The sequence below is a fragment of the Doryrhamphus excisus genome, linkage group LG17 (genome assembly GCF_037039965.1).
Source record: "Doryrhamphus excisus strain RoL-2023G ecotype Guam linkage group LG17, RoL_Dexc_Guam_v1.1, whole genome shotgun sequence".
Classification (NCBI taxonomy): domain Eukaryota; kingdom Metazoa; phylum Chordata; class Actinopteri; order Syngnathiformes; family Syngnathidae; genus Doryrhamphus; species Doryrhamphus excisus.
The window spans coordinates 10,063,752-10,076,449 of record NC_136373.1 but is presented as its reverse complement, the minus strand read 5'-3'; the positions used below and the strand labels follow the sequence as shown (position 1 = coordinate 10,076,449).

At 42.2% G+C, this 12,698-nt stretch overlaps 1 protein-coding gene across 21 annotated transcripts in view; it reads left to right on the top strand.

Annotated features, from left to right (window-relative positions):
- Positions 1 to 1,441: 1,441 nt before the first annotated feature.
- Positions 1,442 to 12,698, top strand: part of huwe1 (HECT, UBA and WWE domain containing E3 ubiquitin protein ligase 1) — a 57,832-nt gene continuing 46,575 nt past the window's right edge. For 14 of the 21 annotated variants that reach the window (XM_058085118.2, XM_078798217.1, XM_058085120.2 and 11 more), the window contains exons 1-6: positions 1,442 to 1,549; positions 11,434 to 11,483; positions 11,587 to 11,654; positions 11,928 to 12,026; positions 12,208 to 12,414; positions 12,536 to 12,688. In XM_058085118.2, coding sequence (XP_057941101.2) covers positions 11,610 to 11,654; positions 11,928 to 12,026; positions 12,208 to 12,414; positions 12,536 to 12,688 — 504 coding nt within the window. In that variant the 5' untranslated portion in view covers positions 1,442 to 1,549; positions 11,434 to 11,483; positions 11,587 to 11,609. Of the gene's footprint in view, positions 1,550 to 1,580; positions 1,865 to 10,095; positions 10,361 to 10,528; positions 10,559 to 10,677; positions 11,195 to 11,433; positions 11,484 to 11,586; positions 11,655 to 11,927; positions 12,027 to 12,207; positions 12,415 to 12,535; positions 12,689 to 12,698 lie in introns of those variants that run through there. The other 7 variants (XM_078798220.1, XM_078798219.1, XM_058085129.2 and 4 more) reach the window with 5 other exon arrangements.

Here is a 12,698-nt window from a genome sequence, read left to right as displayed (position 1 = left end):
TCTTCACCAGGCCAATACCATCCCTACAGTGAAGCATGGTGGTGGCAGCATCATGCTGTGGGGATGTTTTTCAGCAGCAGGAACTGGCAGACTAGTCAGGATAGAAGGAAAAATGAATGCAGCAATATATAGAGATATCCTGGATGAAAACCTGCTCCAGAGCGCTCTTGACCTCAGGCTGGGGCGAAGGTTCATTTTTCAGCAGGACAACGACCCGAAGAACACAGCCAAGATCTCAAAAGATTGGCTTCAGAACCACTCCGTGAATGTCCTGGAGTGGCCCAGCCAGAGTCCAGACTTGAATCCGATCGAACATCTCTGGAGAGATCTGAAAATGGCTGTGCACAGACGTCTCCCATCCAACCTGATGGAGCTTGAGACTTATTGCAAAGAAGAATGGGCAAAACTGCCTAAAGATAGGTGTGCTAAACTTGTGGGATCATATTCAAAAAGACTTGAGGCTGTAATTGCTGCCAAAGGTGGATCAACAAAGTATTAAGCAAAGGCTGTGAATACTTATGTAAATGTGATTTTTTTGTTTTCTATTTTTAATAAATTCAAAACATGTCAAAAAAAAACTTTTTTCACATTGTCATAATGGAGTATTTTGTGTAGAATTTTGAGGTAAAAGATTAATTTAATACAGTTTGGAATGAGGCTGTAACATGACAAAATGTAGAAAAAGTGAAGCGCTGTGAATACTTTCCGGATGCACTGTATGTATTTCATTCAATCTTCTAACATACAAGGTGGCAACATGACTTTCCTGTCGTCCGAGTCAAGTCAACCTTTTGATGGTTGAAGTAGCTTTTCCCACGCAGTGATGCAGACAACGACCTACCCATGGTGCCAAACAACATAGCCTAGCCACTGCACTGTCTAGGAAGTAAAACATGAAGGATATTCACTCCTTAATAGTAAATATTTTACCATTAATATTACTACATATACTACATAGTCTGGCAACCCCAGCAATTTACTCTCATCTTTTTGGCTCAAAGTACCACCACAACGGTTTTGAAATGAAACAATGATGCAATAACAAACACCTGGCCCGCTTTGGTACCATAACAAGTGGGAGCCATATACAGACTTTTAATTCCTACATGATTATATGAAATATATGACCCTGACTGCATTGACCAACTATGGTTCATACCTGCAGCTAATGTAGAGCCTCCAATTCGGCTAACATTTTGGAATAGGAAGAAACCCAACTCTGTATGACGTGTAGATGTTCCCTCCAGAAATTCAAACCGGGATTTGCACGTTTTGTTGATAGATGACTTAACCTTTAACCCCCTTACTGACCATGTAAGCATTATTTTATTTCATTGTTAAAATGCACACCCTATGCATACCCTATTCAGCTCAGTTAAAAACTTTGCTAGAACTTACTATAAACTGTATTAAACAAGTTGGCTTGTTTGCACTGTTTGAACATGGGAGTGCCCCGTGTCGAAGCAACAGGGGCTATTCTCGCGAGATCTTGTCTTGCCCTCCCACTCGCTAGTTCAAGATGGAGAAGTGAATGTAACACGCATTCGAGGTAAGCACAAATACTTATCCTGTCGTGTCTCCATGAGTTTATAAGTAGCTAGCGACACACATTAAGCATATGAAAATGGCAGCATTGAGAAAGTCACACATGGCCCAACACTGAGGCCATATGTTTTGAAAGCTACATTGTGGATGTACCCTCCAAACCGCCATTTTTAATTTAGCCATGATCCACACATACAGCATTGTGTGGGTTCCCATTGCTATCTTGGCTGGTTGGCTAGCTAGCTAGGAGGCTAGGTAGAATACAAACTGACAACCGGTGATTACTGTACTCCTGTCAAGAGACACACGACTTTTTCAGGTTCGTATTCGCTCGCTCTCCTGAAACGGACAGACTGCGAGGAGCTGATCATGTTAAGATCATATGTTCAGATGTGTACTCGAGTGCTAATTTGACTTTTCGTAATCTGCGATTGTTAGCATTGGCTGTTAAACGTTAATTAGAGCCGAGGTGGTCGGCGATACCTTAAACTGCATCTCTCAAAAAATGTGTTTCGTTTACCGAAAGGGGACGATACATTTGATAATCATTGCACCCCGGTGTTACCGGACAACGTGACCGCGTCTCACTCTTTGGTGAACTGGGATGGAAGAACCGAATGCATACATGCTCTGTAAACTCCGATCAAATTGTGGGCTTTCATGTCTATTCGTTCTCGCTTTTTTTCATATGATGTAGGATTTATTTCCATTTGTAAAAATGTTTGTTTGGTTGATTACTTCATTTTCAATTTCGTGGAGGATTTCTGTTTTGTTGGACCACATCAAGTCAAATTAGTGCTTGGAAAATGAAGTTAAAATGAACTTTAAGCCTTTCAAACTCCTGGACCGGAGCGATAGGACAAGATGAAAGGCATGTGGTATATTAATTTACTGGAATATCTATCCGCAGATGAAATATCATTAAAATTAATTTTATTTTTATTTGTTTTTATTTTGCTTTTGCATTGTGGTCAGTGTGGGGTGGAAATGAATGCACAGCATGCTGCTGCACTGCAGTGTGAGGCATTACATGACAAATATGACACTTGACCTTCTTCCTTGGACTTTTTTCAAATATCAGAACACGCTACTCTTTTGACTTTTACAACCGATTTTCACAGCCTAAATACTTATTAGGGCTGTGCAATATTATTTATGTACCGGTATAGATTCTTCCAATGATAAGGCAATGACTTATATCGGTAGAAATGATATATAAGATGAATGAAATGCCGTCATTTTGAGCGTTTGTGCATGGAACTATTTTCTCAGCAGACAGCTCAGTCGTGGCATAATCATGTTAAACACTAAACAATCCCCTCCTGACCTTAACAGGTTGAAATGGCAATAAACGCCGGTGAAAGTTGGCTAAATCTCCAGCGTGTGAATGGAAGCTAGCCGCGTTAGCTTGTGTGGTTGGGGTGTGTGCGACTCGGGCTGGATGAGTACATTTTCACCAGGTTGTGTTTTACGGCTTTAATGTAAGGAAGGTTTTAGAGTGCCGGGTGACGATGTGCAGTTTATAAGTGGGGAAAAATACCAGAAGCGCGTTTATTTTTGGATGTTGCTCATCTTAGCTGTAACTACACATTCTCCACACACATAACATACTTCCATGACCATCCTTCAAAATAAGAGCGCCGTTTGCCCCATGTCTGCCTAAACAAAAGAGAGTTGTAAAAACTATCTTTCATACGCAGTTGGAATTGCATAGGTGACTACATCGTCCATCACAAGCACAGGCATTACAGATTGTGGAAGACTTGGGCCTTGTCCACATGTAGCAGCGTATTTTTAAAACCGTATATTTTCCCCTCTCCGGATGTGAAAAAAATGGTGTCCACACAACCTCGTATTTAAAGAAAAAAAATGCATTTGGAACCACAGTTATAAGCATGCCAAACCTGTGGGTGGCAGTAGTTCCTATCCAATCAGAATCATCCTCTATCATCCTGTCACGTCCGAAAACAACTCTTTTGTGTGGACTGACAAGGAGGAATGACTTCTAAATGTTATTTTAGAATACAAAGTCAACAAGACGCAAGGAAATGTTGATTGGGAATCTGGTCAAAGCAACCTGGATTCTGAGCTTGCTACGAGGAGGATGCCTCGGACGTGAAATTATTAGAGCGAAGACGGACCTCAAAGTCTTTCTTCGCCTCTGCTCTTTAAAGTGAAGCAATATTTACAAGCAAGTAAAAACATGGAGGGCATCCATGTTGTTTCTGTCGTAAACACAGGCCTCTTTTGTGATGTCACAGCATACGTTGTCACAGGTGACAACCTGTATCTGGTATTTGGCGTCCATACCCAAACACATAATCAGATTTTTCTTCAAATCCACACTTTGGCCCAATGTTGAAATGAAAACCTTACTTTTTAGTTCCAAATATCTACAGGTTGATGTGGCTCATAGGCCTGATCGTGGAAAAATGACTTTGTTTGATGAGATACCCGCCTACGTGTGGGCAGGGCCTGTAGTATGTTGTATTCCTGTGTTTTAACGATGCCAAAGTTTCACTTAATGTGGTTTGCGCATTTGGAAGTGAGCCCTGGAAGAAATTTGGGATGGCTGTGAACTCTCAGTTTCAGAGAGTTTTTCTCGAACACAGACTCAATGTGGTCAGAGGGAGCTGAACTTTCTTATATGGGCATTCCCGGGTAAGAGCTGTATGCTTGCCCCCCCCCCCCCCCCCCCCCCCGCTGCACCGTGTCACTGCTCTGATTTCACCATGTTAGCACGGAGCTAGGGCTAATGGTTTCCAGGAAATATTTGTTGAGGTTTGAAGGGCATGACAATCACAGCTGAATAGGTGTATAGGTGAACGATTGAGTTTTTTCAAATGTGACCATATGTGGAGTTTGATATACTCGCAGATGTATGTAAAAGTTTTTGTCATGCAAAAAATGATTTTAATGTCAGTGGAGCGGGGCTGCATGGCGGTCGAGTGGTTAGTGTGCAGACCTGAATTCAATCCCACCCTCGGACATCTAGAGGAGTTTGCATGTTTTCCCCATGCATGCATGGGTTTTTTTTCTCCGGGTACTCCGGTTTCCTCCCACATTCCAAAAACATGCTAGTTAATTGGCGACTCCAAATTGTCCATAGGTATGAATGTGAGTGTGAATGGTTGTTTGTCTATATGTGCCCTGCACTGGCTGGCCACCAGTCCAGGGTGTACCCCACCTCTCTCCCGAAGACAGCTGGGATAGGCTCCAGCACCCCCGCGACCCTCGTGAGGATAAACGGTAGAAAATGAATGAATGTCAGTGCATCAGGTGAGGGGTTAGTGAATGGTTAGTGCGTAGGCCACACAGCTAGGAGAACCGGTTTTGATTCCCCACTTGGGTATCTCTGTGTGGAGTTTGCATGTTCTCCCTGTGCGTGGCTTTTCTCCGGGTACTCCAGATTCCTCCCACATTCTAAAAACATGCATGGGACTTCAAATTGTCCATAGGTATGAATGTGAGTGGGAATGGTTGTTTTTCTATATGTGCCCTGTGATTGGCTGGCCACCAGTCCAGCTGGGATAGGCTCCAGCATTTGAGTGTGCCACATCTAGTGTGCATACATTTTTTAGTGTATGCACACTAAAGCAGTGGTGTCAAACATACAGCCCGCAGCCCGAATCAAGCCTGCAGGTGGGTCTAATCCGGCCCGTGAGACGATATAAAGTATAAAAATAAGGTGCATAAAAAACTACTGTTCTTATTATGGCCACTGGATGGCGCAATGGTAATTGTGTTAAGCAAGCAAACTGTTTATACCATTCATTTATTCATTCATTTTCTATCCTGCTTATCCTCACGAGGGTATGCAGTGCAGAGCAAATAAAGTACAGCCAGCCAGCCGTGTGGTGTCATCTATTACGGCTTCCACATTTAACATTATGGTCTTTGGCACCCCCATTACCACAATATGTCTCCGTCAGAAAAGAGAAAAGTGGACGCAGAGTGTTCCAAGAAAAATGGTCATCATCCTATTTATTCAGGTTTGGAATAGGAAAGCTGTATGTTTGGTGTGTTCACAGCATGTTGCAGTGCTGAAAGAATAGAACCTTTGTCGCCACGATGTGAATCTTCATGACAACAAATATGACAAGTTTCATTGACAGCGGAGAAGAGGGAAGGTGAATGAACTGTTGGTGGGACTGAAGAAACAGCAGTCTGTGTTTACTCACTACCAAGACATCAGAGCCTGAGTGGAAGCTAGCAAGGTTAGCTTGTGTGGTTGTGTGTGCGGGACTCGGGCTCGATGACTATATTTTCTACAGGTTGTGTTTTACGGCTTTGATGTAAGAACGGTTTTACAGTGCCCGGCGACGACGTAGCTCATCTTCACCATAAATACACACTTACCGTCCTTCAAAATAAGAGCACTGTTTGTCCCAAGTCTGCGTAAACAAAACAAGAGTGTCATAAAAATATCTTCCATATACAGTTGGAATGGAATGGGTGACTACATCTTCCTTGACAAGCACAGGCGTCACAGTTGGTTGAAGATTTAGTAGCAATGTGTACAGAGGCTGACATCCCATTAGAAAAGTTAGCCACTTTCTTACCAATGTGCTTTACAATTTCAGTGTATTTTATTATATGGCTAAAGTTTTGTAGCTATTTATACAAGACTCTACTGAATGAAAATCTTGGATCGTTTTGCTGTGTTAGTTAGGTTAGTAATCTTAGTAAGTTACATTAACGTTCATCATTGGTTTTTACTATATTAATTTGACTTTTGTCTGGGGTCGTCCGTTCCCTTCTGGGTGTCTTCAGAGATGATGCAACATCGAAGATGCGTTATTGTGGTATGTACTGTATTTGCTGCACCATGAGGCACACCTGATTATAAGAAGTAGTCTCAATTACAGGGTCTATTTCTGTACTTAAAGGGGACCTATTGAGCTAATTTTTCAGCCCTATGTATTGAGTTACACACGACACCCAACACAGAAAAGCTTTATAGTTCTTCCAGAATCTGCAACTATTCCACTGTATTTCTGCGAAAACAGTCTGTGTTAATGTATTTCATCCACGGCCCGCCTCCAGACACGCCCACCCCCTGTGGTTGGTCACACTCCCGAATGCTGAAAAGGACTTCTGGTCTGTGCCTGCAAACCCAACTTTATAGTTAATAATAAATGGCAATTTATCTTTTTAAAATGTCCACTTTTAACATACAGTCATATGTGTTGGATCCCAAATCCGATCTGGAAGTAGAGACTGGACAGTCCGAAGTTTATCAAGAAAAGAGGCTCTCAATGGTAAGTAGCTTTAGCATTTTAGGGTTAGGTTTTCTACAGCATTGGTAACATCTGTGTTATGGGGGACTACCAGTGTGTAAAAAAAAAAAAAAAAAAACTCGGATGCTGATCAACTGCTACTTATTGCTCGCTTTTCTGACTCTGACTTTCAGGGCTCGCTTCCAAATGTGCAAACGTCATTATCTGAGACTTTGGCATCGTTTAACATGAGAATACAACATTGTAATTACATAATCGGCCCTCTTTAAACACAGGTAGTCACGCAAAAAAAATTTAATGGCCAGATTGACACAACCGATGTTTCAAGATTGTCTGCACCCAATAAACTCAGACCTACGTTACTAGTACTCCTTTGAGTTAATAATACATGGTAAGTCGGGTTTCCAGCCAGTCGCTCATGAACTACCGGTAGCTCTTAACCACTTTTCAAGTAGCTCTCAAAGAGTTTCTGCATTTATCAACTGCTATACCAACAAAATTAGAAAGTGGGGTTTGCCAATAGTCTCAAAGTCCGCAGGAGCAATTGAGAGAGTGACGAATCACAGTAGAGTGGCTGTGGGAATAAATTAAAACAGACAAATTTGAAAAGCCAAGGAAATGCAGCTGGAAAAGATGCAGATTCTGGAAGATCTAGAAAACTTTCTGTGCGGGTTATTGTGTATAGCTGCTCTATAGGAGGCCCCAACTCAATACAAAGGGCCGAACAATCAGCATAATAGGTCCCCTTTACAACCTTCTGCATTTCAGTATGTGGAATGAAAATGGATTGAGCAAAAAACTCAAAACAGGGCACCAATATTCAAGAAACAATACAAGCAGTTGTTTGCACAATATGAGGAAGTAGTCCTGAACCATTGTGTCAAATGCAATGTATAATCACAATCTGTCTTCACCCATGCCCTAATACGTTCTGGTCCATTGAAATTTCTCAGCTGATGATTTTATGCAATTTAAAAAAAATAATATTGACCTAATTAGGAACAAATTTAAGGACACCCTTGCTTCCTGGTCGAGTAAACGTGCCGGCCCGCCAAGAATACTGTTGGCATTACCTCTATTATTCATCCAAGGAGTTTCTGCTATTTTGACAAAGTATTCTTTGATGGGCTACAAAACTTGTAACTTGCAAAACAGACAACATGCCTGCTGGAACCCCTTCCTGGGAAACTCGTCAAAGAGCTGTTCCAAATTTTAGGTCCTTCAATCTTAAATATTATAAATGTGTCACTTTCCTGCGACACTGTGCCTGCACCTTTTTTGAAGAGGTCGACAGTGAGTCGACCTCGACACAAAAAACCCCCAAACATCGACCCTGAGAGTATTTCTAATTATAAGCGAATGTCTGACCTCCCATTTATTTTGAAAATCCTTGAAAAAATTGTAGCGTAACGGTTTAATGATCACATGGTCTCTAGCAATTTATTTGAATCTCTTCAGTCTGTTTTTTTGACACCTCTTCAATATTATTATTATTACTAGATCTCAGTGCTACCTAGGGCTGGGTCGATATGGACCAAAACTAATATCCCGATATACTTAGGTTGAATATGGATATGCGATATATATCTCGCTAACGATAACGTTTCCAAACTCAAAAACAGAGCAGCACGAGCGGCAGCTCCAATATGTGGTGTTACTTTCTGGTAGTTGCAGGGGTGGACTTGGAGAAAAATGGTGCCCTGGACTTTTGGTCCAGACTGGGCCACTACATTCTGCGTACATATACTGTACCAAATGGCCCCATTAATGTAGATGCAAACACGCAAGCTCTTAATGACACCACTGTACTAAACAACATCCCTCTATATTCTAGAGCTGTGCATACATTATCAAGAGTGAAATCATTTGTCAGCTGGGTCAAATGGGCTGCTGGCGTCTCTGGTGAGTTAATGTCCACAGGAAATCACAAATCTGGTCATGGAAAGCAAATGAATAGTTCCGAACAAGATTACAGGCATAAAAAAAGAGCCTGTATGCAATCAGAACTTTGCCTAGTTGTTAGGGTAGGGTGATGTTTTTTATATATACCAATAAAAAGTCTTCCAACGATAAGAAATTGACTTATAGCAGTATAAATAATACAAACGGAAACAAGCCGAGTTGATACACGAGTTGAATGAAATGCTGTCATTGTGAAGAGAAGGAACGTTCATATGGGGAAGTATTTACTTGGCGGACCATTCTCACTATAAACACTAAACCGCCTCCTGCTGAACTAAACAGGTTGAAATGGTGATAGACACTGGCGAAGGTTTGCGGTCCCTCGGGAGAGTGGATGGAAGATGATGGAAGCTAACCCCGCTAGGGTTAGCTTCGTTTACATGCTGGTGTGGTTGCGTGACTCAGGCTGGATGAGTATATCTTCACCGTTTGTAAGGAGCGAAGACGGGCAGCATACTCGCCGTACAGACATTCTGACCACACAGAGGACTTCAAAATAAAAGCACTGTTTACAGTCTGTGTAACCAAGAGAGCCGTACAAAATATCTTCATATGCAGTTGGAATTGAATGTTTGACTACATCTTCCTCAATCACAAGCGCAGGCATTACAGTTTGTTGAAGATGATGTAGCAATGTGTCCAGAGGCTGACATCCATTAGAAAAGTTAGCCAGTTTCCATCCATTTTCTATAGCGCTTATCCTCACCAGGGTCGCGGGTATGATGGAGCCTATCCCAGCTGACCTTGGACGAGGTACACCCTGGACTGGTGGCCAGCCAATCACAGGGCACCTATAGACAAACCGTTCCCACCCACATTCATACCTATGGACAATTTGGAGTGGCCAATGAAGTTAACGTTAATGTTGGCATGGGGGGTGAAACCCACGCATGGGGAGAATTAATGTAACTCGTTTAATATGCAGGTCATATGGGGCCTATGAGTGAAATATTTGCAACCCATTAGATTCATTCAATAGCTGCCTTTTTTAAGCTGTTTTTATATCTTTAGAAGGCGCAGAAAAGCGAAAGATGTGTGTTCGTGTCTCACATCATGGATGATGGACAATATTTTTTAAAGCTATATATAAAAGTTATTGTGTGATGATTTGATTGGATGCCATTAAAGCAGTCACCATCAACTTTGTGGATAATATCTGAAGATATACATTATACAGTTGGGAACAATGTGGTAATTGTAAGAGTACAGCAATGTTGTATGCGTGGAGGTGCTGTAATAATTGGCATGGAATATTGTGGTTGGGGGTTTACAGCATTGCCATTTCTCTGGAAATGGGTGGCTGTCATGAGAGGCTTGTCCGCCTGTTAGCACTGGTGACTTTTTGCACACTACTCAAGAGTCCGGGTTCAAACGCTGGTGCCTATGTGCGCTGTACACGCGCGGGCAGCGTCACTCGTGTTCTTTGCTGAGCCCTAAACCTCTTCGCTATTTTATTTTTCCTCCCGAACGCAAGCCTACAAGCCCATTTCACGGTGTCACGTTAGTCCCGTCCGACGATGATTCAGCGAGTTATTATGCATTTGCTCTTGCTAACAACTCGCCGCAGCTAGCTTACAAGCTAGCGTGTGCTACGACTGTCTTGATGAGTCAGGGTAAGAAGCTGAGCCTTGGTCAACACACGTTACATCGCTGCAGTTATTTCACTTACACGCATGTAATCATCGCGGCTGCCCGAGTGGTGTTTGCTGTGTAGTTGTTACCATGAGGCGAGGTGAGACGGGACAAGGAGGAGGAACTGCGAGCCTCTTTTGAGGCCTGTGCAGCCCGGACCTAAATTAGTAAAGAGTCAGGTCAGGACAGTGTGGTGAATCGCGTAGTTGTGGATTGACAGCTCCGACTCAGATTGTTAAAACGGAAATGTGTTGTCAAGCGTTGGTCCAAGATGTGTGCTTCTTAGTACACACTTGTGTTTCGTGTTAATAAGCCGTCTTGCACTACAACTGGTGATACTTTAAGGCAGTGAACAGTGTGTCTTGTCATACTTCAAAGCGGCACAGGCTAACACTAACTTCACAGCAAATGTTGCCCTTAGCTTTATTGCTTGTGTGATCTTTCCTCGAATGTATCGAATCTTCTATCAATAATGGTTTCAACGCTATTAGCAACTACAGTTATGAGAGGTTCGCTGTTACCGCTTAGCAAATAACATCACGCTGCTGTTAGCGGCGGTGTTAGCATGCTATTAGCTAGCTAGCCAGCCTGCTAGCTATAACTTTAAGCTGTCAGTGTTTTATGATTGTTGTAAACAAAAGGGAAGCGATTAATGTAATTTCGTAGCTTTTTGCCGCAGGCAACAACAATACACACACAACTTTGTCGGAATAATCGAGAGCAATGGTTCATTTTACTGGGTGTCGTGTGTTTCTAGCTTCTCACAGGCTAATGCGCACTCTTCAGTTTGCTTTGTGATGAATAGTCATTGCCAGGTGACTTCCGATTTTTTTATGATGTTTTATTAAGTACTATTCATTTTTCTGGAAGGAATGTTCAGTCCTTTATTGGCCATTTTAGATGTTTGTAAACATTCAAGATGACGGTAGACTTGCCCACTTGTTTGACAATATTGAGTTGTGCAACTGATACTATCATTTTGATAGTATTTGATGCATAACATTAACATTCGGAGTTTGCATCTCAATGTTCTTATTTGGGTTTCTCTTTTCAGATGAAGTGACTGAAACATGCCGCTAAGTGGGTATTGCCAAAACAATTTCTGTACGTATATCTCAGATTTTGTCTTCTGCTGTTAATCCATTTCATCCTTAGCATTGAACTAAAGTATCAGAAGTGATTTACTAATACCAGCACTTTTCGACAGGAGCTTCAAACCGATTAGCAACCATGAAGGTGGACCGGAGCAAGTTAAAGAAAACCCCTACTGAAGCTGTGAGTATGCTTAATAACTCGTCTATCATTATTGGTAGCCATTCTAGTGTTGGCCGAAAGTAACACACATATATGTGTGTGTGTGTGTGTGTGTGTGTGTGTGACATAGTTATGGCTCCTCAATCAGCCATTCCCAATTGAGATTAAACACTCTTAGCAGGTGTAGACCACATCCTGACATCTCATGTTGCCACTAAACATATTGTTCTGTTGAGAAAAGAAGGAAAAAGTAGACTTGTTGTTTTTAACTTTGTGCACCCTCTAAACCCACAGCCCGCTGACTGTAGGATCCTAATAGAGAAGCTGAAGGCATGCAGTGATGAACAGCTGCTGGTTGAGCTACAGCACATTAAGACCTGGAATATTGGCAAGGTGAGCCCCAAAAAGCTGATCTTTGGAAACTCATAGGCCAGTTACTACATTCCATTAATGTCACAGAGTGAAGTCCTGTTGCGCATGAGGGTGATGGGGTGGAATTTTGATCAACTTAGGCAAAGCTTTGTTTCTTAGACTCCGAAATACTTGCAAACTCACATTGGTCTGTTCTTAATAGTGTGAGTTGTACCACTGGGTGGATCTGCTGGACCGCTTCGATGGCATTCTGTGTGATGCAGGCCAGACAGTGGAGAACATGTCATGGCTGTTGGTGTGTGACCGGCCAGACAACGGACAGCTCAAAGCCCTGCTTTTGGCAGTGCTCAACTTCACAGCTTTGCTCATCGAGTACAGCTTCTCCAGACACCTTTACAGCTCCATAGAGGTGGGATTAACTTGATATACTTAAAATAAATACAGTGGGTATTCTGAAACATGCAGTTGTCACAATACCCAAAGCAGCTTACGAAGAAGAAAAACAATATCTGTTGTTCTCTCTATCGCAGCACTTAACAACATTGTTGGCGTCATGTGACATGCAAGTGGTCCTGTCTGTCCTGAACCTGCTGTATGTGTTCAGTAAGCGTTCCAACTACATCACAAGACTAGGATCTGACAAAAGAACACCTCTACTGGCTCGTCTGCAACATCTGGCCGAGGTTGAGTGAA